This window comes from Enhydra lutris, unplaced genomic scaffold (genome assembly GCF_002288905.1).
Source record: "Enhydra lutris kenyoni isolate GAN:26980312 unplaced genomic scaffold, ASM228890v2 scaffoldscaffold2, whole genome shotgun sequence".
NCBI classification, from domain to species: Eukaryota; Metazoa; Chordata; class Mammalia; order Carnivora; family Mustelidae; genus Enhydra; species Enhydra lutris.
The window spans coordinates 53,747,979-53,774,524 of NW_019154086.1; the positions used below are offsets into that span (position 1 = coordinate 53,747,979).

A 26,546-nucleotide genomic window follows, 5' to 3' on the forward strand; every position below is an offset into this window, starting at 1 on the left:
ATACCGTCGTCCTCTTCATCACCATCACCATCCATAAGACTCTGCCAGTGCCCAGACCACCAAAACCCCATCCAGGGCTACTGGGGGAAGGCATTTCTCAGAGCCCCAGGGTTGGCTCCACCTGCTAGATTCCAAACCAAGTCATTTTTGTTTAACTTTGCACTCAGAATCAAGATACAAGCTGCTCCCTCTGGCTCTGCCACAATGGAAGAGAACGGAAGGGGCAGAGGAAATGCAGAGAAGAGGATGACATTCATTCACTCAACTGCACCTCCACTCGCGTGCATGCAGGGCACTGAGACCACAGACCCACCACCACCCCCACTCCCGGAACCGCAGACACAAGAATGCATCTCCCAGATGATGCCTCTGGCCACTAAACAGTCTCGGCCAGGAAACCGAAGCTTCCAAGGCTCCTGTAACTCAGGACATTGAAGTAGTCATGCGGCTCGGCACAGGCATCTCCCCTCTGCTCCAGGTAGCAGCCCACGGGTGCCGTCCCTGCCTCGCTGCCACTTCCAGGGGACGACAGAATGCGGGCATTCCATTCCTCCTGTTCACGCGCCACTGTCCTGAGGCCACTTTCCGCACAATGGACTGGACGAGATTTCTTCTAAAAGCAAACAAACTACTAAGTGAAGATGTGGGGACATTATTCAGCAGTTACTCCCCGACATAATACATGGCTACGGTGATCTCTCTCTTCCCTTCTTACACACTCAAACACACACACATACACACACACGCAAGGCTGTGCTCTTACCAACGCCAATTCCCTAACCCTTCATTGCTCAGCCTCACACAGCTGGATTCAGGACTAACCACTCCAGTGAGCCTACACTTGCTCCCCATGCAATGAGCCCTGCACCCCATGACTATGTACCACTCAGTAAGCCCAGTAAACCCCTCTGCCTCACCTCTCTTGCTCTCTTTACTGCATCTGGCACTCTGGACTTCTGCCTTTTGGCAGTGCTCTCCTTCGCTGGCCCCATGGGATCACTCTCTTAGTTCTCCTCTTCCTATGAACCCTCACCTTCCCCTCCAGCCAGGACTGCTTTTTTTCTGCCCCCACATGAGCTCCCCAAATAAAGGGGTTCCCCAGAGCTCTGCCCTCTGTTTCCTCATACTCAACACTCTCTGAGTCACTTCACCCATATGTCCCTCTGCCCCCTGAAGAGTCCCAGATCTCTACCCAAACCAGCCCCACAAACCTCTGCCCTGAGCTCCAGACCTAGGCAGTCACAGCAAGCCCAGACTCATCGTGTCTCAAGTGAGAGCATCATGTTCCCTCCCCCACAAACTGCTCCTGTGCCTGCATTCTCTGTCCTGGTTCATGGCACTGGGTGACCAGAAACCTGAAGCCCAAAGTTAAACTCTGTCCTGACATAAAATCCCATCCAGTGTTACTCCTGAAATACTCCAATTTTACTCGCTCTAAAATAATTTCCCTCTTCTCTGTTCCTACCCCCATGTCTTATCTGCCCCCATGTTTCTACAGCTGCCTGCCTCTGGACACCCTCTTCTTCTGCTCTTTCCCAAGGTCACCCACACAGCAATAGCTCAGAACTGGGAGTTGGATCCCGCCAGCCTTCTGCTTCAAGCCCTGTGATGGCTCCCCTTGTCCATCAAAGGGAGCTTCATCTCCTACAGGAGCCACAGGTGAATGTCAAGGGGGTTGTAAAGTCCCACAAGTCAGTCCATAAGTTCACTGCATTCCCCACAGGAGACTGTGTGTGATGCCCCCCAAAACACCTTTTGTGATTTGGTCACACTCACCTTTCCAGCTGCATCTCCTGAAATGCTCCCCCACCCAACACCCCAACTTCTGGTAGAGGGCCCAGGGGCCAGAGGGATACCATTTACTGAGAAGCTGCCACCATTTACCAGGAGCTAAGCACTAGTTAGCCCCTTTATGTAATCTCTGCAACAACCTTGCTGAAGTTTCTACTTTTAAATGAGCTCATAGGCACCAACAGGTGAAGCCAATTGCCCCAGACCCAGTCCTGACTTGCAGCCAGCCCAGGCTCTTTCTCCTCAGCCAGACTGCCTCTAGTTCTATGGCTTCTGCAAGGCCATGCACTGCTTCCCGCCTCCCCGGTTCTGTATGTACTACTCCCACTGTCCATTCCTCATAAGTCCCCAAAATGTCATTTATTCTTTCCTTCAGACTCAGCTCCATAGCACCTTGTCCAGGACGTCTTGTCTGACCCCTCTGGGAGACTGACATTCTTCCTGGATGCTAGAATATGTTCTTGAACATTCTCTGTTGTAATATGCAATGCTGTCTAGAACTTACTCTTACCCCTCTCTCCTCTTCAGGCCCCAAACTGTGAGCTCCCTGAGGGTAGGATCTGTGCTGTATTCCTCTTTGTAACCTCACAGCCCATCATAGACATTCAATGTGTGTCTTAGGACTGAAATGTGTGTGTGTATACTCACGTGTGTGTGCACATACACACACACACATGCACATGCACACATTCTTCCTCAGCCCTGTACCTCAAAGAACAGGATTTCCAAACCCAAGTAGGGACTTGCGGTCAGATAACTACAATTGCTCTTATGGGAAAATAGGTCAGACAGCAAAATCTGTTTGGGAAAATAAAGGGAATGAAATCAGCCATTACCCCCATAGGAGACCATCGCAGAGGAATGTTGTGCTAAGCAAGGAAATCAAAGACCAGTAGGTACAAGCAGGATGGCAGAAGAAATGCCTAATGACACCCAACGCAAAGGTGACACACTCTCGGTCTTACTGGAGACCGCTCTCAATGTGGCACTCACCCCCACCATAGGTCTCGATGACAGAATCCCCCAAAAGCCACACGTGGGCTTGGAAAAATCACAGCAAGCACAAACCAAATCTCATTCTTCCCACTGCCCCACCTCCCCCATTGCTTCCCAGGATAGGAAACATCATCATTGCTGACTAGTGTCCAGCTCAGCAGTGCACGAGATAAGCTAACAGGAAGCGTGGGTGGGCCGCATGAACTCACATCATGAACAAATATCAAAACTTAGGGCTGGCACCACCCTTCAGGCCCTGAGGAACCAGGCCTAGAGAGAGACCATGGTCTCAAAACCACAGGCAGGAGTCAGGGGGTCTCTCTCCACTCACTGATTCGTTCATTCCTTTTCGCTACTATGGCGGGTTCCTTCCCGGACGTGTGAGGAATAATCGTGGTCATCATGGGTCGTGCTGGTGCTGGACTTAAAAGAGGACCACATCCCGTGATGTGGCCCAATCCATTTAAAGAATATAAATACCCTTGGGGCGCCTGGGTGGCTCAGTGGGTTAAGCCGCTGCCTTCGGCTCAGGTCATGATCTCAGGGTTCTGGGATCGAGTCCTGCATCGGGCTCTCTGCTCAGCAGGGAGCCTGCTTCCCTCTCTCTCTCTCTCTCTGCCTGCCTCTCTGTCTACTTGTGATCTCTCTCTGTCAAATAAATAAATAAAAAATCTTTAAAAAAAAAAAAAAAAAGAATATAAATACCCAATTCCTTCCCAAAGAACTGATTGTGACCTTTGGTGATGGTATGCTCTCATTTCCATTCTTAGGTGGGCCACCCTTGTCCCGGGATCTTAAAACCATTTTGGCATCCAGGGTCTTCTGGGAAATGTAAACAGTCCTGAGAGGGTCTCTCAGCTCTTTGGTTTTCATTTCCTCCCACGCAGGGAACTCTGTGATTGTCAGTATAAAACACAAGCCTGGGGCTGAGGTTGTCCTAAAGGACCAAAGGGAGCTACGGAGATTGCAGCTGGGTCCTTGGAGGATAAACATCGCCACCCCCCCACCCCCCCACCCCCCCCACCCCCGCCCCGGGAGAATGTGAGGAGGAAGGATGCCTGGCAGTCATTGTGATGGAAGGGGACACACCCATTTCTCCTTCCCCTCACAGGAGGTCCCCTAGAGGAACTTTCTCCAATAGCTGCTTAGCAAAAATATGCATTTATTTCGTTGTTATCAATCCATACAGTCTCAATATTTTGGAGTACCAAGTATTATGAAGTGCTTTGGTAAACAAAATTTGTAATAATTACAAGAACTTCACAACTAATACTTATTGCTACATGCCAGGAAAAATGCCAAATGCCTTACATGAATTATTTGACTTGAGTTTTCCCACAACCCTATGTAGGCAGCATCATAATTATACGCATTTTACAGACCCTACCACAGCAACTCATGCAGGAGAGCCAGGATCCAAAGCTATGTCTGTCTGATTCCCAAGTCCATGCTCCTAAATAATGCAATCAACAGGCTGTTGGTACCCTGCTCAGATCCTCCCTACCTGACCAGTGCTCCCATGCCCCAGACCCTGGGACTACAGATGGTGGGTGGCTCACAGCCACTCCTTCTCCGGAGAATGGCTCTTGGACCCTCTCTGGTGAGCAGCCAGTGGTCAGTGATGACTGAGGTGAGTGTTCAAAGAGTCAGCTTCCTGCCTCAAGGTCCAACCAACTCTGAGTACAATTCTTACGGCAACCAAGTCTCCAGCTGAGACCACATCAAGCTGGGCTTTCTTCCCTCAGCCGTGTCCTGCTTCCTTCACTACCCTTCACGTGAGAGTCCATCCCAATAAATCACTGTCACCAGAATTCACATGTCAGGCTCTATTTCTGGGGACTGGGTCTAACACAATTGCTCCTGGCAATGGACCTAGAAACAGACACAGGATGGGAATGTGGAGAGGAACACCTCCCCAGCTAGATGGGAATACGAACCCCACCACTGGCTGTGAGATGGGACGGGACACTGATGGAAGGGAATTCTGAGCTGATGCCACATCTTTGACATTTGAGAAGTATGGGAAAAGAGTGATTATTAGAACTGTGGGATTGAGTAGCTTTTACTCAATTCCCCCTGATACACTGAGGAGAGAACATGAAAGGCTTAGATCAGTCAACACCTGGAAGCAGCAACACTTGACAGCCTTTCAAGAAACACCCATCTCCAGCACTGAAGACCAGGCACAGGACCTAACTGTAAAAGAGATAGAACTTCCAAACAGGTTGGATTCTAAGCTTGGGCAAGTCTCCTGTGTCTAGAAAAGGAAAGATCACTATGACCTGGGAGGAGGCTCCCTGGGTAGATGCACTGGAGAACCACCTGCTTCCCTTGTATCATCTGGAGCTGCAAAAATGGCCCACATTCTCTTGATGGAAGTTAGGGCCCCGTTAGCACCTGTCTCCATCTGCCCTATAGGCCATTGGCCCCATATTTAGGGCAAGACCACAGCCTGCCCTAGCTGAGGAAATGCTGAGAATGCTGAGGGAGGAGAGAGGTTGTGCCTAAAGGATGTGGCTAACATGTACTGGCAACGATGGGGGAACATGACTGGGAGTGAATCCTGAGAGTGAAAGTCTGGGCTGGGGCAAGTAGACTATGAGATCAGACTGAAGGTAACTTGTCAATATTGGGATCCATCTCATGACTTAAGATGTAACACCCTCACAAGGGCCCCAGAAGAGAAGGCTGATACACTGCTGTCAAGAGGGAAGGTAACACTGCTTTGGCAATTTATGGGGAAAAAAAAAACACACACACAAAATGCTCAGAGAAGTGGGGATGCTATCATAAACGTATGTGAAACCATAAAAAATATACATATATATGTCTCCCCCTCAGTTTCTACTAATGTTTGTCTTTAACCCTGGTTCCTGACACCATGCTCCTTAAACCCTTATAATTTCCTGAACGATAAGAATGTCTTACACAGGGCTCCTAAAGTTCTTGGAATCTCCTGGTGATAGGAGTGTCTTTTGCTCCAATGAGGCAGCGTTGGGTGGGCTCCTGGATGGAGGTCAGTGGCCCGAAAGACCAAGCCATGATTTGAAACTTAGAACTCTCAGCCTCACCCCATCCCCTTTCTCCAGAGAGAGGAGAGGGGCTGAAAAATGAGTTCATAATCAATCATCCTTAAGCGATGATGTCTCCAGAAACATCCTTCCCAAGTATGGGGTTCAAATAGCTTCCAGATTGCTAAAAACATCCACATGCCAGGAGGGTAGCACACCCCCAACTCTCCAGGGACAGAAGCTCCTGTGCTTCAGACCCTTCTAGACCTCATCCTGCCATACCTCCTTCATCTGGCTGTTCATCTGTATCCTTTATTGTCTTCTGTGTTATATAATAAACCAGCAAATGTAAGTAAGGGTTCCTTTGAGTTCTCTGAGCTGTCAGCAACTTATCAAACCCAAGGAGGGGGGCTGTAGGAAATTCAATTTATAGCCGGTCAGTCAGAAGTACAGGTGACAATCTGGGACTTGCAGCTGGTGTCTGAAGGGAGGGCGATCTTGTAGGACTGAGTCCTTAATTTGTGGGTTCTGATGTTGATTCCAAGTAGACAGTGTCAGAACTGAATTGATTGTAGGACACCCAGATGGTGTAGAAGAATTGGTCAGTGTGGGAATAAACCCACCCATCTGGTGTTTAGAAGTGTTCTGTACAGTGTTAAGAGTAGAGAAGAGGAAAAAAACAGAGTTTTCCCCAATATAACCTACTAAATCGGGGACTGGCAAACTAAGGCCCATGGCTCAAATCTGGCCCACCACAGATTTTTGTACTGCCCGTGAGCTAAAAAGGATTTTTCTATTTTTAAGTGGTTGAAAACAAATTCAAAAGAAGAATAATATTTCATGACACATGAAAATTATATGAAATTCAAATTTCAGTTTTTATAAATAAAAGTTTGTTGGAACCCAGCCATACTCATTCATTTGCATATTGTCTGTGGTGCTTTCATGCTACAGTGGCATAGTTGAACTGTTGCAACAGAGACCACATAGCCCACAAAGCCTGAAAGATTTACTACCTGGCCCTTTACAGAGAAACTTAGCCAATCCCTGTACTACACAATTTTGGAGAATCCAGTGGCTGGTTATGGTTCTAGGGAAGATCAAGAGGACAATCTTTCACAAAGGTGGAAAGGAATGTGCTAGTGAAGAGAGCCCCAGCATCATTAGGAGGCTCCGTGGTATCTGCTCTGTACGCTGGGGCTGAAGGCTCTCATAGAACGGGATCCCTGGTAGCAACACGGATGAGGAGACCCCAAAATAATACAGGGGCAGATGGCAGAGCTTAAGCTTATATTGACAAGGTCAATATAATTTCTGCAGTGGCAGCCAGAGAAGCTTGACCCACAGGGATGTTAAGATGGGCTAACAAAGCAGTGTTCCTAAGAGAAATATAGATGGAAAGCCAACAGGATGTTACTTATATACGTAATCAAGAGATCAAGAGTACATGAGAGAAGGCTGAGTTCAGTACCCCCTGGAAAGTCAAGACCTCTTGCCCAGTTTCCGGGTCTGTGAGCAGAACTGGTGTGGATACCATCTCTGTTAACCCCTAAGCTCCACTCTCCATCCAACCTTCTGTTTTCTTCCATCCCGATTGTGTTTCATTTCAGCCAATACAGAGCAACAGTAGGGGAATGGAAGGAAGGAGAGTGAGATGAGGATTGTATGTATTTCCCTGGCATTCTCTCTGCCAGCGGTGGCCTTGGACTAGCTGTAGCCTTTCCTCAAAGCTACAGTACTTCTCAATGTGGTCCCGTCCACAAATCTCTTTCCAAGTTCTAGTAATCATCCTCTCCCTAAAGATGAGGGGTGACACCGACATGTTGCTACACTTCCCCTCTTGGTTTCCTTATATGCTGCCCAGTCCTTTGTAAACGTCTGTTTCAAGCTATCCTTAACCTACCCACCTTGAGAGCACGATATGTTCCCTGCCATTTCTAAGTATATCAGTGTGCAGTTGCTGAAAATCAAAGAGAAAGGAAATTTTAAAAGAACCATAAGAAAAAGCCATATCTGCAAAGGAGCAAAAATAAGATTCACATAATTTCTCAACAGAAATATAAGAAGCCGGAGACGACGGGAAAATGTTCTCCATGTGCGGAAAGAAAACACTTGCCAGCATGGAAGTGTAGACCCAGCAAAGCAGATACATCACATTTAAGTTTAGGAAAAATAAAGATATTTTCAGACAAACAAAAACCAGGATAATTCATCACCTGCTCAGAAGGAGATACTAATTAGTATTCTCCAGGCAGAAGGAAAGTGATTCCAGTTACAAGATAGGAAATGCAGGGAGAAGTGAAGAGCAACAGAAAGGGCAAATCTAAGTGAAAATTGACTCTCAAGACTAATTTCTTTCAGGATTTAAAAGAAACTTAAAACTAAAATACATGGCGTTAATAGCAATAAGTTACGAAGGAAGGTAAAAACAGTTAACGTGTCCTACGATTCTTACATAATCCAAGAAAGGATAAAGGCACTAATTTATACTAGACTTTAATAAGTCAGGAGTCTATTTTCTAATCTCAAGTGTAACTGCTAAAAAAACGCCTCATTACAAGGTAGATCTTTTTTATAATAATAAGTACTTAATTCAAAGGACAGCAAGAAAAAAAAGGGGGAAAACAGGCAAAACAAATATGAAGAAAACAAGGTGGTGGCCATAAACCCACTTACATCAGTAATACCAACAGCAAGTACATGGTCCAGAGAGAGCAAAGTCAGGGACGAAGAGTTGGGTTGTTAATTGAGCAGAACCTGTTGGGGGGGAAAGTGAATCGGGAAGTAGGGAGGAGGGTCTAGGATGAGGTGGAAAATAATGTAGGCAATCCCAGTCTTGCCCTCCCCAAAATGTTTGGTGACTGGAATTAAGGTGACCTGGGATGTGTTAAAAAATCCAAAAGGGCAGACCAAACAAGTGGTGGAAATGCTTTTCCCCAATCGGTGGCTACCCGTTAACAACACAAGCACATTAATACCTTCACAGGCAATGTACCCCTTGTTCATCACAGCTCTGTGGAAGGGAGCAAGCAGAATGGCCAGCATCCCCGTGTTCCATCTGAGGCATGGGGGGCGGGGGAGATCCAGCATCTTGCCTGTAATCACACTCAGTGCTGCCCTTAGAAACTACCCCAGCCACTCCCCCATCCAGCACACTTTTGGCCGCGTGACCTCTTCAGCTAGATTCACATACCTACTGATCTTGTCGTGTACCTTTCACTCCCAAATTTGGGTATTGTTTATTTCTCATCTTGCCGAAGTGCCGGGTAGCCCAGCAATAAGGAAAGGTTGCTAAAATTAAGTAAGCTAACGGACGCAACTCCCTAGCACAGGGTGGATGCCCCAGATGCATCAAACTCACGACAGATAAATCTGTCTCTCCAGGGAGTGGCTTCAGGGACAGGCAGGGGCTAGGAACTGTAGGTGACAGCAAGATGGGAAGCATACAGGTCTAGCCGTTCTGGCTGGGGTTCCCAGACCAGGAAGGGGACAGAAGAAGAGTGTAAACAACTTGACTGAAAGGCAGAGCAAGGACCATCAAAAAGCATGAACAGCAGAGGAGACCACATCTTGGTCTTTCTGTGGACAGGACCGGGACATGAAAGGATGGTGAGGGGTGGGGGTAGGGGGTGCCCACGACCGAGATGTGCAGCTGGAGTCATTACCTTTTTGGTTAATGCGACCACCATGACGACTGCCACGCAGATAACTGCCAGTCCGGTGGCCATGGCTCCCAGCAATGGGACCTGGAACACAGCGCTGTGCTCAGCCCCTGGAGGGACGACAAAATGAAGATGAGGCGGTGAAAGGCAGAAGCAAAAGGCAACCATTACACAGGAAAAACTCTGTGTCAGGGCACAGAGGTGGGGGCTGGCCAGGCCTTTCTCTAAGTTCTGGGGCCTTTAAGCCCAGCTCTTGGACAGCAGAGCCGCGGCCTAGCCCGTCGTGCAATCAACAGCCGATCTCCCAAACAGTGGTACCCTCAACCCGTTTGACACCAGAGCAGACCACTGTGAACACTCTTTCCCTCCAGTCGATAAAATCGCTTTCTATAATGATCATGATCATGAAGTGAAACAAACAATAACATCCAGGAAAAAAAAGACCCAGACAGTGAACATTTTCTTTTATTAAATTTCATATTTATAATCCTACTTGAAAAAAGTTTAATTAAAAATTAAAATAAAATTAATACTGAAGTACAAAAAAGAGGGCAAAAAGCAAATAACCTTTCACGCACTAAGCCTATCACGTTATTCCAGCCGGGAGACCCTGGCAGGAGTAAAGTTCCAGAGCTTTATCCTTTGCTTTTTCTCAGCACCTGGCACACAGCAGGTGCTTGGTAAATATTTGCAGTATGAACTAAAGCACGAACAAGTGAACTTCTATTAAGATGTAAAATGTAAGGAGGAGAAGCAGAAAGCGAGTTATGAAGAGAAGTGGGATAATTGATCCAAGGAGAGTGTGAGAGAAACAGGACAGATGCGCAGATGTGAGCTACGCCGGCTGGTGGGAGGGTTTCCAGGATGCTGTGTCCCTTCCCCGCCACTTTCCAGGAGCTCAGACAGATCCCAGGTGTCCAGGGAAGCCTTGAAAGAAAGGGCCAACAGAGGCTGGGCCCTCTTCCTTCTAACAAAGGGTTTACACTGTGGGAAAGGTGGCCAAAGAACACAGTCACTTAGGACAAGCAGTGTTCACAGTACCCACAGGGCATGAGGGGGAGGGAGCCCCAGCACCCCAGAATGAGTTCCTCCTGCCCTGCAGACTCAGACTCTTGCTTTGGCCACAGGTTGGGGGAAGAAGGCAGATAGGGAGCAAAGTGGTCATGGAGAACACAGCTTTGAGGGCAGAAGGGCTGGGGTAGGCTGTCCACAGTACCAGAAAGGATACAGGCTCTTCCCTGCATGCTGCCTTGAACTGTGTCAGAGCCATCCAAGAAGTAGCATTTGAAAAGAAACTGTCAAGTAGACTTTTATCTTCTCTGTCTACACATTTTTCGCTAAGTCATAAAACTTAATCTTCAGCACAACTGACAGCAGCAGGTAGAAGTTCAGCAGGTATAGGTTAGTGAAACCAGATCACCTGTGTGAAAACCAGCCCTCCTACCCTGAGTAGAGCTCAGACTTCCCCTCCGCCAGACAGTCCCATGGGAGAGGCTGGCATTCAGAGCTAACACTTCGTTGGTGCCTACTGTGCCCCGGGCCCCGTTTAAGGGCATTTTCTTATAGTAAGGAATTCAATCCTACATCTGTTTTCATGTTGCAGATGAGAAAACTGATACACAGAGAAGCTAAGTAATCTTGTCTGAGGTCAACAGCAGCACTAGGATTTGGACCCAGGCTGGCTGGGTCAGAGCCCGAGCTCGTAAGCACTCCGTTCCACTGTCTCTCAGAGGCAGTCATCTTTCCCCATGTTCCAGAGACCCACTTTCAGTGTTCAGACGGATAGCGAATGTGAGAGCCTTCTGGAAACTATGAAATACCACACAAACGTAAATTACCGTACATTTACACTTAGCACACACTGTGTTTTAATCCTCTATAAAACTTAGAAGCTAATTTTAATTTGCGTGATTGATGCTAAACTAATAAAGGAAAACCCTTCCCAAATGACCTTAATGACTGTTCTTCCCAAAAAACACACATAAGGTGCACTTCTTACCCACAACAGGGGTTCTCGGTTCTGGCTGTACATCTGAATCACCAGGCTTTCGGAACCGATCACCTCCCAACTTTACCCCTTCGGATTCTGCTTCAGCTGGTCTGCAATGGGGCACCAGCATCAGCATCATTAAAGCTCCCTGGCGATCTGCTTGTAAGCCGAGGTCGAGGGACCCTGTCCTTACAGAGTGTTTGGCAGGAACACATTTTCTATTCTGGAGGGTGAGGCTCATCAGCCCCCCTGCTCCAGAGGGCATACCTGAGCTTTGCAGGACCTCCAGAAAGACTGTCCCTCTGTAAATCCCATCAGGGTAGGTGTGATAGGTGCAGAAGTATTCCCCTGTGTCATTCCGGGTCAGCGACTGCAGGGTGAGGCCCAGGTTGGGGCCTGGGGCCACTCGCTCCCTGAAGGCTGGGTAGATGTGCCACCCCAAGTGAGCATGACGAACCGCCAGTAGTTGGTCCCGCTGCTCCCAGTTGATCTGAGTCACTTTGGCAGTGGTGGAGGGGAGGTGGCATTGCAAGGTGACGGAGCCACCTTCCTCGGCAGAAACGTTCCCCGTTGTTGTGATCCTGCCTGACACAGCTCCTGGGGAAGGGGAGAGAGCGTGTGTGGGTCCTGGGTCAACAGCTGTACTTGAAACTTCCCACAGAAATCCCAGAGGGCTTTGAGGCTAGAATTGGTTTTAGAAATGACAGACTCCCCTGTCCTTCCTGTCACTCCCCGCATAGACCATAATCGCTACACAGTGGAGTGCTTCCCCCACTAGGGATCTTCTGCTGTAATCTAGCTTCATGATGAGCTCGTGGAGGATTTCCACAGCCTTATTTCATCTCCCTACCTCGAATATAAGCCTGGTCAGCCACCACCTCTGTTTTACTCTCTCTTCCAGCCGCCAGCTCTATGCTGGGCACAGTATCCTTTGACATGAAACCTGGCTGTTTGGTTGACGGCCCTTTGGGGTGCCTGGAGAAACCTTCAGGAAAGCCACAAAATCCGAAGGAAAGGAGGATGGGAGAGAAACCATTTCTCCCAGACAAAACCACCCTCCTCAGCACTGACCACCCCCAGCACCTTGGACACAGCTCCACCCTCAAATGGTTCAAAAAACAACATAAAAATTAAATTCTACTAGAGTTTCTCAGCATCTGTGCCCCCTCAGAAACACTTGTCTATGGTTTGAAATACAGAGGGAAACAGATCTAATGCAAATTCAATCTATAATGGTAGAATCTCTGGAGTCTGTGAAGAAGACATTTTTGAACCCCAGAAAACATACAACACTTTTCTAGAAGTTTCCTCAAGGACAGAAGACAGAACATGGGGCAGGAGTGAACTTCTACGAGGGAACTGATCATCCCTCCTCCATGTCCTTTTCTTTCCCCCTATTTCCTCTCTTTGGTTGGCCAGTCAGACACACCAACCCCAAGGACTTCATCTGCCACCCAAAACAGAACTGCGCCTCCTTCCCAGAGGCTGCCTTTTCTCACATGAGGGAACACAGGACTCTGAAAACCATGCATTTCTTTCCCTCACTCTTACTTCCACTTCCACTCCCAGCCTCTCTTTCCTCCTCCTCTTCCTCCAGTTCCAAGCCACATTGTTAGGCCTTACCTGAGGCTGGGAGGGGAGCCTGCCTCAGGCCCTGGGCCCAGATCAGGAGAAGGTACCACCGCATGCTTCTGCTCAATGGGGGACACACAGGAAGCAGCCTAGGCCTCTTCTGCCACGGAAACTGGCAGAATGCAGATGGCAGGCCAAAACTGAGCCTATGAGGAGAGAGGGTCTCGGAAAAACTGAGTTCAGCAAAAACAATGTCAGAGACTGAAAAAAAAAAAAAAGAAAAAAGGCCCTCAACAAGTACACAAACTGCATAGGGCAAGCCACAAGAAAGACCATGAAGGAAACACACTAAAAAATAAACAAAAATGTGGTTAGAGGCCCACTGGTCTTTAGGTTACCACTATCTTTGGGTTATAGTCAAGCTACTGTTTTTAAGTTCTGTCTTAATGTGCCAGTTTTGTATCAGTCTTTGTCTTTATCAGGGGCTCAAGGGCTCTGTGTATCTGGGGAATGCCCAAGATTCTGAAGAAGCAGCAAATCCTGGCTTCATCCAACTAAGGAATGTGCACCCATAAGAGAAACCCGAGTCTGCACATTTATACAGGACCTGTGCTTGAAATCTAATGAACCATGAACCAGAGGCACCTACTTCAGAGCCAAGATGTAGGCAGGACAAAAAGTCTTGGACACCAGGGCAACTTTCCTTTGAATGAAGTCCTCTTCTTGACTCGGATGTCTTCTGTCTTGTTTATCTGGATGGAGACTTTGTTGAACTCTGGCTTAGTTTCTCTAACCCAGTAACATCAGAAGAGACCAGATGAGTGAGTTTTCTTGAGACTGATGACCCCCATGAAAATCAGCAATGCAGAGAAGGGTGAGTCCCAGTTACCTGACCCTGGAAAGGGGTTGGCTGATGCTTGTCTGGAGTCCCCAGCTCATGATCAAGTCCTATCATTGACCCATCCTTCTTCCTTCCCACCCTCTGTCTGTTCCTGCATTTATCTGAAAGTCCCAAGGGCCTACAAAACACCAGGCTCTGCACGAGGCTCTAGGGAGACGAGGGTGAATAATCATGGACCCTGCCTTCAGATGGTCAAAGCTTGCCCTCTAGTGAAGCTGCACTCTGGGGAAAGGAGGTGGAGGGTCTCTCTTCTCCTGCATCTAGGGCTTGTGTCTGTTACTCTGGGCATGTTTCTTTTGCTGCTCTACCAGGGGAATATCTGAAGCCTGCTCTTCTGCCCCTCCATTCCAGGCAAGCACCCTGAGCTTTCCCAGCTATCCAGGCTCTTGGCCTCCTCCTCCCCTCTCCCCTGCAGGATGCTCCATCTCACACCAGTTTCCTCTCCTCCCTGGGTTCTGCCCATTCCCAAATGGACATCATGACCGTGCACCTCCCACCAGGCCACCTCCAGCCTCTTAGACAACATATGCCTCATTGACCTCTCTCTGCCCTAATTCAACCTGTCTCTCAAGGCTCACATCAAGAGAATGTAGTCACAGGGCCCGCATTGGAGAAGCTGTCACCTTATGTATGTCCCAGGGAGGGTGCACAGCTTGAACAGGCAGAGTGTTTCCAAAACTGGCTGTCCAGGCAGTGGAGCCAGGGGTGGGAGAGCTGAGAGCAGTTAGTGGATATAGAGCACAAAGAGGGGGGCTCGGGGGTTTGGGCTATAACAAATTTTAGCCCACATTACGTCAGGTGGGTGAAAGGCACAAGGCAGGACCTGTCTTATATAACAGAAATCCCAAGAATCATAGGCTAAGTTAAATAAAAAACGGTTAAAGAATTTCTCTATTTGTTTCCAAGCAATCAGTCTGAAGAGAAACATGGTCAAGTACATTTTGATAAATGGTGCTTTCCAGAGATATTTGAGGGCGATGATTAATAGACTGAGGTGAAAAAAATGTATAGGTCCAAATTCAGTTTGGTTTGATGACCTTTAGAAAATTGCTCAATCTCCTTAAGCCTCAGTTTCCTCCTCTGTAAACAAGAACAATAGTGCCCACCCCTCGCTCCCACCTTGTAGGTTTATGAAGATTCAGGAAAAGATTTTGTTTGGTAAACTGTTTAATACAGCACCCGGAACATAAGAAGGGTTCACTACATCAGTAAGAGTATTGATAATAATATTAATTAAAGAAGTAAGAGGAAAGTGGGAGGAGACCATCCCTCTTCTACCTCTGTCATGCATTTGGGCGGGAATAAAGTCCTGGTCTCTGGATCCCAAGGCCAGGGCTTTCCCTAACCTCTTCCTTCTGTCATATGCAAACAATCTACAAATAGGAGGATAAAATACGCCTGCAGAGAGGTGGCCACTGTACCAGCCAGACTGTGAGAAGGCCTTGGAGGAATGTGAATGACAGAAGAGTCCCTCCAGGAGCCTCTTCCCGGGACTCCACCTGGAAACATAGCCGGTACGGCCACTCACTAGGCAGCGGCCCCAGCCAGAGCAGAGCCGACCAGGGATGAGAAACAGGTCTGGGCCAAGAGGCCCTAGGGCCACCCCAGTCCCCACAGCACAGTTCTGCAGCGCAGTGTGCACTTCTGTGGGCATTCCAGTGCTAACTCACATCTCTACCCAAAAGTTTTAAAACTCATGTCTCTACCCGAAAGTTCTAAAACCTAAAGTTCTACATTTTTTCTCCCCTGACTTTGACAGTTGCGGGCTGGACAAGCTTGGTCAGCCCTGAGGCAGGTGTACAGGTGCTGAGTAAGGAACTCCATTCGCATCTAAAGGGGGAGGAAGTGCTGGCCTAGAACGTAGAGCATGCCCTAGCCCACTGCCAGCCACACCTGCTCCAGCTAGAAGCCTGCAGTCTGGCAGGATCACAGCACTGGGCACAGGGGGCTGACAGTGGTCCCACCTTCCACAAGGCCCGCCACTTGTACACCAGACACGGGACCTGGGGTGCAGAACAGTCAGTCTCTCAGTGGTGTCTTTGAGCTTCAGCGTCTCCAGAGGTCTCCACCTTTTCCCTTCCCGCTCAGAAGTGTCGGAAAGCTCCAGGGATAGCACAGCTTTCCTCTCCCTCCCTTTCCCTGTCTCTAATCAAGTGCGACATCCTACAGAAGGGGGTACGTTTTCAGCCAAGTGCTCCCACTCTCTACCTCACAGACCAGCACCTCCTGGTAAGCTGCACTGTGGATGGGATGTGGGCAGAGACCCCCTGCCCCCTGCAGGTGTGCAGAGGCTGAGGAAGCAGGGACACAGGAAGCAGGGGAAAGATGGGGGCGTGGACACTCAGGGCACCTGGAAGGGCCTACCCCCCTCCGCCATCTGCCATTGAAAAGCCACCTCACAGCAGAGCTACCTGAACAGTGGAGTGGTTGATCCAGAGCCCTCGTGGCGAGAGCTGCCTCAGAAAATCAAAGATTCAACATGAAAGGAATGTCTATGACCTCTGGATTTTTAATAAGTCTGCGAGCCCCAGGGCTTTTTGGCTCAGGACAAATGCAAATGAGGAGAGTTTGAGGGCGGGATTGCTGACTGTTAGTCTAAGCTCCCTCAGGTGAGGTGACTCTGAGGACCTCACCCACAGAGGCTGCCAAGGAGTTCAGTGAACGGTGGGAAATTTCCTTTGCCTTCTCAGCTGTGAAAATAGGACAGAGACCCCCCCAGGAGAGGTTGGAATGCGGAGTCAGAAGAAAAATCTTTGGGAAGAAGCAGCTCATCTCTCCACAGCTTGGGTCTTTCCAGCATCTAATTCACAGCCCACCCACCCACCGACATCACTCCCCTCTTGTCCCTGCTCCATCCTAGAGGTGATTATACTATCAATCCACCCCCAGGCTCCATCTGCCTTAAGAAAGGTATCCTCTACCCCTGGAGACCTACTTCCTACTTCCTGTTGCCTGGAGCCCTCAGCATCCCAGACAACTAGGATGGGGAATAGAAGTACAAGAAAACATAGCACTCAAAGAAGTTCCCAACCATCAAGCTCTCTCCCTCCTCCACTGAAAAGGTTTCACAGGGGACGACAACAAGTCTCTAGAAAGCAGATCATTTCAATGTTACTTAAAATATGTAGACAGACAACACAAAAGAAAACTTCCAAAATAGTTTTATGAAATGCATTTCAAATTGATATACAATTAGGATTGCACAAGATAAAAGAAAATCAGATCCTGATCTCTTATAAATAATGAAGGGAAAATTCTAAATAAAAGTTGTCCCACAAATGCCAGTAGCATGTTAAGCAAAATACACAGGACCAGGTACAGTCTATTCCATGACTGTAAGGATGATTCCATACCCAAAATTCATTCACATTAAGTACTATATCTACATAGAAAAAGCAAATGGTCATTTCCTTCGATGCTGAAATGAAAATTCAATCCTGTGACTGATTTAAAAAGAAAAAAAAAGTCAGCAAAATAAAAATCAGTAAATTCTTTAATGTAATTACACACACACACACACACACACACACACACACACCAGCCCCAAAGCCGATATCTTTTTTGATGGGAAGACACTAGAGGTAGTCCCACTCAAGTCAGGAATAAGACAAGGTATTTACTATTTCTGCAACTAGTTAACCACTTATCAGAGGTATTAGCCACGGGCGCCTGGGTAGCTCATCAGTCGGTTAAGCGGTTAAGCGTCTGCCTTCAGCTCAGGTCATTATCCCGGGGCCTGAGACCAAGTCCTGCATCACATTCCTACTCCCCAGGGAACTTGCTTCTTCATCTGCCTGCCAATCTCCCTGCTTATGCTCTCTCTTTCTCTCTCTGGCAAATAAATAAAATAAATCTTTTTTTTAAAGAAGTATTAGCCAATTTGATTAAATAAGAGGAACAGTTAGAGACATAAGGATTAGAAATAAAGATATAAAGACTATAGTTATCCTTGTTAAATTGGTAAAATATAAAATCAATATAAATAAACAAGTAGTCTTCCTATATACAATCATCAACCAGTTAAGAAGATATTTGGAAGAGAACCCTCATTCACAACAGCAGCAGGAAGGAAGGAAGGAAGGAAGGAAGGAAAGAAAGAAAGGAAGGAAGGAAGGAAGGAAGGAAGGAAGGAAGGAAGGAAGAAAGAAAGAAAGAAAGAAAGAAAGAAAGAAAGAAAGAAAGAAAGAAGAGATACTTGGGAATAAATTTAACAAATCTAACAAGAAATGTGCAAAGCCACAGACAAAAAAACTTTCCTAAATGAGTCAGCTATTCAAACATACTTTTAAATTAAACCATACAAATACTAAAAGAAAACATGGGTGAATTCCTTTAAAACCTGGAAGTGAAGTCAACCTTTTTAACTATGATTCAAAATCTAGAATCAATAAATACAGTTTGGTGAGGAATTTGAATACATAATTTTTTTAAAGGGCTTTTACGTTAAAAAAAATCATAAAGGTGAAAAAGACAAATGACAGAGTAGGAATAAATATTTGGAACTTATTTCACAGCCAAATGATTCATCTCCTTAACGTAAAGAGTTTCCAGAAATCAAAAAAGAAAAAGACCAACAACCCCGAACATGCCAAAATACACGAACCGATGGTTTATAGAAAAAGAAATAACAAATGTTCCTTAAACATATGGAAAATGCCTCAACTCCAGTTGTAAAGGGAAAGATGTGCATTAAAACTACACTGTGAGGTGTGCCTGGGTGACTTAGTCAGTGTGCCCAACTCTTGATTTCAGGTCAGGTCCTGAGATCCAGCCCCCCGTGGGGCTCTGTGCTCAGCAGGGAGTCAACTTGAGATTCTCTCTCTCCCTCTCCCTCTAACCCTCACCCCCTTGTGTGCTCCATGCACAACCCCCCCCACTCTCTCAAAATAAAAATAAAATAAACTACACTGTGATACCATGTCTTTCCTTCCCCCACTGGACTGGGTGAAGTCCAAATTGTAACAATACACTTTTACCAGGGAGGCTGAGGGGAAGTGAGGACTTCCACAGAATGTTGCTGGGAATACGAAATGATATCTTTCCTTTGGAGGAGAATTCCTCAGTATCATTCAAGGTCACAGCTGTGTTTAGCCTTTGACCCAGGAATTCCCCTTCTGGAAATCTATTCTAAGGATATAACTTCACAAATACGAAATGCCATATGCACAATGTTATTCACTGAGGTATTACGTGTACTTGCAGAGAAGCATGAAATGGCTCAAATGTCCACAAGAGTCTAGTTGAATAAACTACGACACTCAGTCCCTTACTGAATAAATTCTGGCACCTTCATGTGATGCACAACTAGGCCACCATGGAAAGAATGAAGGTAATCTCCATATATTAACATGGAGTGATCTCCAGACTTACAAAATGAAAAGGTGTGGTCCAAAAAGTGTGTATAACATGCGACCCTCATGGGAAAGGGTAAAGGCGAATACGAATATGAGCACAATTTTGCCTGTTTCTAATAAGAAATCCTGCAAGAATTAATCAGAATTCAGTTTTTTAAATTAGTTTAACAGATGGCAGAAGAGGGAGTGGAGGGGGAGGGGGCTGGGATGGGAGAGAAACTTCTTGGGGTATAGCTTTTAACTTCTAGGATGTAAATGTTTTACATATCTAAAAATATGTATATTGTTGGGGTCCATGATCAAAGGGACGAGACTGAGACAAAGTGAAAGTTATGCAAAGCCTTATTCTATGCCAAGCATTAGAAGTCAGACTGACCGGCCAGGGCCGCCTCCGAAGAGAGCGACCCCCTCCCCATCTCACAGGCTGCTTTTATAGGGCATAACCGCAGACCCAAGGTACGTGGCTTCTATTGTTAAGGCGTTTACTCCTGGAATCGATACCCGGAACCATACCAGGAATGACGGGGTCGTTTATTCCCGGAATGAAGTCCATGGATGTAAACAACAATAAGGCTACCTAGGCAATATGGAGTTGCTCTGGCTAAGCAGGCCCTAATAGTTAAACAGGTTTTAACATTAAATTGGCCCTAACATATATTATGTACAAATAAAAACAAAAGACCATCCCTAAAATAGAAGGAAAAAAAAAGAAAAAAATTAACCTATTTGCATTAAAAATTAATAGCAGAACCATGCAGAGAAAATAGTTAACTGAGTTTAAAACTTAGTACTTTGTATCTCCTTGGTAGGATATATTCTAGGATAAATAAATATATTCTGGTCATTCAGTTTTCTTATTACTTTGAAAAAACAACATAATAAATAAGTAACTATATTAATATTGTTAGAAACCAAGTTTTCAGCATAGAGAAAATAGAAGTATAAATTCAAATAATTAAATAAAGCCCTGTAATATTAAATTTGAATTTGAACTATCAATATAATTGATTTTAAATCAATACATGATTTATGTATATACATAATATATGAATATATATATTCTTAAATGAATGAATTCTGTAGTCAATATATATAATATAGTCTTTTAAATCATATATTTACTGAAATATATATATTCTTTTTTTTTTAAGATTTTATTTATTTATTTGACAGACAGAGATCACAAGTAGGCAGAAAAGCAGGCAGAGAGAGAGGAGGAAGCAGGCTCCCTGCTGAGCAGAGAGCCCAATGAGGGCTCGATCCCAGGACCCTGGGATCATGACCTGAGCCGAAGGCAGAGGCTTTAACCCACTGAGCCACCCAGGCGCCCCACTATATTCTTTTAAATCATCTCGTCCAAGCCAAGGGAGAGAAGCCTCAAAAGAAACCAAACCTTCCTCCACCTTGATCTTGGACTTCTAGCCTCCAAAGCCATGAGAAAATAAATTTCTGTTGTTTAAGCTACCCAGTCATGGTACCTGTTAGGTGTTTTATGAGCCCTAACAAAGTAATACAGGTGATAATGACATTTGGTGACATAGGAAGATTTTTTAGAGTTTTTTGCTGAAGGTTTTAAGTGTGAAATGTAATGTCCATGATTCTTAAATCCTGAAAAAATAATTTTTAAAAAGGTACACAATGTTGACTGTTAAATATAGGTGGTAAGAGTATGGGTATTAAGTATTATCTTTCTACTTCTGTATAAATTCAAAATTCATAGTAAAATGTCAAAATTGAAGGACAGGAAACATTCAGGTACGGCTGGGACAGGATAGCTGGGACATCAGGTGGGAGGCACAGGCAGGATGGGGAAGCCCAAGGACAAGGACAACAAGCCGGTGCTGGGGAGGGAGGGAGGCCAGACCCCTTACAAGGAGGCCCCCACCTATTTAGGATTGAACTCTGGGGTCCCCATCTTTTAACCTACCTAAACATGATATAGGGTGATTAGAATTCAACTGCGCCCTGCATCAGAGGGATTGCCAGTAGGAAGGCTGGGAGAAGAGAACAATTAAAAATGAATTTGGTTTGGCTGCAAAACATTCCTAATCTCAGTCGCTTATATTAACTACCACACATTTAACTATAAACACCATTTAGCATAATAATAACTATGCATAAAACTGAAAAATACAGTTGGAAATATATGATTAATTTAAAATGTCATAATAACTAAAGGAGATTTCAGTATTTAGCCAAATTCCTCATACTGGATAGGCAGTTCCTAGTCTGAGCTAAGGCTGCCTAATTCTCCGTCATAACAAATCTAGCAGCCCTAACACATTTCTTCATGTCAATCAATCAACAAATATTGAGCACTTCCTTTGCAAAACTGCTCTGCTAGGCATTATGGTGGATACAAAAAAGAAAAGTTTATTCAAGGAGTTCACAATCTAAGTAGAAAGCCTTAGACCCAAACAAACATAACATAAAATACAAAGGAGACTCTACGTGGGAATGGTGGGCAGAGACCAGCAAAAGTAGATTTAGAGGATAGCCGTTTGTATGAGGTTGAAAAGGAAAAAGGTAGTTGTGTGGTTGAAGCAAGGCTATCTAATCTCACAGCAAGGAGATACATCTAAATGATACAAAGACACACGCGGAAGCAGTAACAAGTGTTGGCGGGCGGCCAATGCCTGGACAGCGTCGCGATGACAGTGTTAATTCACATACCCAGATTCGTGTGCTCCTAGGCAACACTTCAGAAACATGATGGGACACTCGGGCATGCTTAGACTGAATGTTTACAAACATATACTATGAGGTGCAAAACATTGTGGACGTGGGTGATTGTCATGGCGGGAGGGAAGATAAGATCGAAGTCTCAGTACAAATGGGAACTACTGAATCATTAAGGCCCCACCTGGTCTCACACGGGTTGATATCCAGAGCCTAATCCCTTGGAAAAACAGGTCAAGTGGTAAACACAGATGCGTGATGCTCCTTTAAAAGCAGCGGGGTACACCGTGCCTCCTCTGGGGCTGCAAGGTGAGTGGAAGAGTCAGACTGTGGCTCAGAACAGGCACGCATTCCCTTGGCCTTATAGAATCAAAACAACCTTTCCAGAATGTCTGAGAAGACATCAAAAGAAAAGAGACACGTGATCTGGGGAATGAATAACCAAGAGCTTGTAGAATTCTGCCAGATGGGGGAGAATGGTCACAACTGAGGTGTGGCCTGCAGAGCTCAATTTGGCTTTCAAGCCAAACCACCTCCTACCTCACCAGAACGATCTGCTATCAAGATTATTGCCGACAAGGAGATAACACACCCGGCTAACGTGGCTTAGATGGCTGCTTATCTGAACCAGCATCAGAAGTCCAAGGCCCCTAGGTCAATGCTTATTTTCTTTCTTTAAGGCTTTCATCTGAACCAATTTCCCACCCTTCCTGCCCACCCCACTCCAAATGCTTCTGTTCTGCCCTCTGAGTCTCATGGATTGTCATCAGCAAGATTCCCTTTATCTTCAGAAGATAAAATTCTTCTTTAAATCACTTGTTTTCCAAGTGTGAGCCTAATCCTGTAGCATCATATGGCTGAAAAGTTGGAAGAAATGCACATTCTCAGGCCCCGCTCAGCCCCACAGAAGCCCAGTCTCTGGGGGTGGGGCCAGCAGTCCTTCTTCCTGGTTGTGCACTCCTCCCGCACGGCGCCCCTCCCAGATCCAAGAGCAGCCTGTCTCACCGCCTTGATCACCGCGGTGGCCCACCTTCCTTCTTGCATGCTAATTAACATATCCTACCCCAAACAGCAGTGAGGTCACCTTTTCTACTTTTTATCTTCAGCTCTAACTTCTAATGCCACCACCACCACCCCAAGTTACACACAGTACTCCTACATCATCCCGTCTGAATTTCTTAGAACCGGTTCTGTTTTCTTTTACTCGGGCACAATGGTCTTCACAGTTTTTGCTTTAAATCAGTTAAAAAAAAAAAACAAAAACAAAAACTAATGACCTCCCAAATGTATAGGAAGTGTGTAGACATAGGGGTCCATCAATATATTTTATACATTATAAAACAAAAGCTGAGAACAGAAAAAAATAGGTATTACATAAAAACATTTCAATAATAACTGTGAGATCTTCTTTATGTTCCCCAGTGACTCATCTTGTACCAATTATGTTGCAGACATCAGCTTTGCAGAAATTGAGATACTGCAAGGGCCATGCTTCCACAAGTTTCTAGACCCAGAGACACGTGGGCTCTCTGAGTAGGAATACGAGTTATATTTCTGTGGTTGTGTGGTACTGTATAGTGAACAACAGTGCTCCTAGAAAAAAGTCCCAAGTTTGTAGCCTTTGTCAATGGTAAGGGTGTAAATTCTCCCACCAGGGTGATTTCAAGCTGCCAACACGATGTCACTGAACGTGAAGTTTGAAAAATGCACAAGTGTCTCAAACAAGCCAGTACAAGCCAGCTCCCTGTGCTGGATTGTGTGCCCAAAACTTCTTGATTAAGGCCTATTTTTCAATTAATTCCCTTTTTTCTGGGGAACTGGTTTCCTAATTAAGCATTTTCTAATTAACATGCTCCTTTTAATTTCTCGAAGCCCCAGCTATGGCTGGGGTAGCTCTCCAGTCCTTCTGGCTCTGGTGGGCGCCTCCACACCTGTTACAGGAGCAGGTGGCCACCTGGGATTTGTCCTTTTGGGGGTGAGAGCACTGGGTGAGAGAAACGGTGACAGCCAGGCCGTGGAAATCCTTGCCATGTGGCCCTGTGTCAAAGACATGGGTTTATACAAATTCACCCAGCCCATACAGAGGGAAGCTGGGGGTTAGACTTCTGCAAATCCCATGCTCTTTAACTGCAATCGCTTCTGCCTCTCTGTTCCCCTCCCTGCGTGCAAACCCCAACCTGACAGCAGTGAGTAGGTAGGAGCTCTTGATCTTTTGGAACCAAATGGAAGTAAAAATTGTGTAATTTTTAGAGAGCGTTCATACATGAGCCCTTGTGCACACATGTGCACACGGAGGAGGGGCAGAGGAAGAGAGAGAGAGAGGGCATCTTCCAGGCTCCACGACCCACTCAGAGCCCTACCTGGGGCTCTATTCTCCCACACTGAGATCATGACCTGAGCCAAAATCAAGAGTCAGGAGCTTAACCAACTGAGCCACCCAGGTGCCCCTTAAAAAATAATAATTTTTTAAAATCATTTTTATTGATTTATTTGACACACACAGAGAGAGAGATCACAAGTAGGCAGGCAGAGAGAGAGGGGGAAGCAAGCTCCCCACTAAGCAGAGAGCCTGATGCAGGGCTTGATCCCAGGACCTCGAGATTATGACCCGAGTCGAAGGCAGAGGTTTACCCACTGAGCCACCCAGGTGCCCCCAAAAATAATTATAATGTGAGAACTTATTAATGTGAATGAAGCTACAAAGCCAGTAAGAAATAAAATGTGGATTTGAACCCAACCAGGCTGACCCCAGAGCCCATGCTTGCAGTGATTCATATTCTACTGCCTAACCCTGCTATCTGGTACCCTTGGGATAGCTGGTACTGAGGAGGGCTCTGGGTAGAAAACCCAGAGCAGTGTGTCCCTGTCCTCAAGACGCTTTCCGAAAGCTCATAGGATCCTTAAGAAAGCAAGACAATGTAAGTGAAGTAATTAGAAAATCTTAGCAGACAGCCTCTAATTAGCTGTAATGTAATATCCCCCACGGCTAAGAAAAGTGCTTCCTGGTGGAGACCATGAGACTTAACCCCTGCCTCCAGAGCTATAATCACTCTTTTAAAAAATCAGAATCTAGGTCAGACAGGGCCCTCGGCCTGCAATCTGGTACTGTAATTCTCTCTCCCAGGGAATCCCACCTGACCAGATAATATAGCCATAGAATACTATATGAAGTTGCATTTTATGCACGTTTTTGTTTGTTTGTTTGTTTTTCTCAGACTAATGAAAAAAATATTTTCAGACCTCCATTTAGCAGTTTCTGCTTCTCACATGCCGCAGAAGCTGTAAGTCTGAGCTGTGACCTTTCCCCCCACCCTCTCTCTCTGGTAGCAGCAGTTCTTGAAGGCTGCCCGCTGTGGTCATTCCTAAACTAACAATGTGGTGAGAATGAAGCCATCCCCAGAGGAAGAGGAACGTCAGAAGTCCAAACTTGCTCCTGTTCCCCCTGTTGCGGGATACACTACCTAAAAACTCAGTGACTTAAAATAGCAGCCTTTCCTGTAAGGTGAGAAATTTGTAGCTGGGTGAGTATATTAGTTTGCCAGTAACAAAGTTCCACAGAGTAGGTGGTTTAAACAACAGAAACTAATTTTCTTTTTCTTTTTTTTTTTTTTTAAGATTTTATTTATTTATTTGACAGACAGAGATCACAAGTAGGCAGAGAGGCAGACAGAGAGAGCAGGGGAAGCAGGCTCCCCGCTGAGCAGAGCGCCCGATGTGGAGCTGGATCCCAGGACCCTGGGATCATGACTTGAGCTGAAGGCAGAGGCTTTAACCCACTGAGCCACCCAGGCGCCCCCAGAAACTAATTTTTTCACCATTCTGAAGCCTGGAAGTCTAAAACAAAAGTATTGTCAGGCAAGGTGCATTTCTCCTGAGGCCTATTAAAGTAACTAGATCAGGTCCAAGATGGTGTCACTCATGCTAAGCCCCACATCAGCAAACCAAAACTTCACTAAGTTTCTTTGTTGGGCTCTCCCAGAAAAGGAAGGCCTAGACCAACCAGTCAGCACAAGTTACCTGACCTGGCTCTGAGACTTACCTTTGCTCCTTGTAAGGAAAGCAAGTCTGCTTCGACCAGTCAGCAAATGCCTCGTATAACATCCTTGTTCCAGCTTACACTGGTCTTTAAAAACCCTCTTGCTTTGCACCACTCTTTGGAGCTCCTTTCCAGCTTCTATACTGGATGCTGCCTGATTCACAAGCCATTGAATAAAAGCCTACTAGACCAATAAATTGGCTATTGAAAATCATCTTTTAACAGGCTTCTCTTCCTGCCTTGTCAGTGGCCATCTTCTCCACAGGCCTTCATAAAGCCTTCCCTTTGCTCCTTGTAAGGAAAGCAAGTCTGCTTCGACCAGTCAGCAAATGCCTCGTATAACATCCTTGTTCCAGCTTACACTGGTCTTTAAAACCCCTCTTGCTTTGCACCACTCTTTGGAGCTCCTTTCCAGCTTCTATACTGGATGCTGCCTGATTCACAAGCCATTGAATAAAAGCCTACTAGACCAATAAATTGGCTATTGAAAATCATCTTTTAACAGGCTTCTCTTCCTGCCTTGTCAGTGGCCATCTTCTCCACAGGCCTTCATA

The 26,546-nt window shown here is 46.0% G+C and overlaps 1 protein-coding gene across 1 annotated transcript; it reads right to left on the minus strand.

Annotated features, from left to right (window-relative positions):
* Nucleotides 1-214: 214 nt before the first annotated feature.
* On the minus strand, nucleotides 215-19,830 carry LOC111146326 (T-cell immunoreceptor with Ig and ITIM domains). The gene is given in 7 exon segments (XM_022501840.1): nucleotides 215-613; nucleotides 9,464-9,570; nucleotides 11,718-12,047; nucleotides 13,074-13,160; nucleotides 13,163-13,292; nucleotides 13,294-13,370; nucleotides 19,791-19,830. Coding segments are annotated over 7 exon segments (1,008 nt in total). The 3' UTR covers nucleotides 215-376.
* Nucleotides 19,831-26,546: the final 6,716 nt, after the last annotated feature.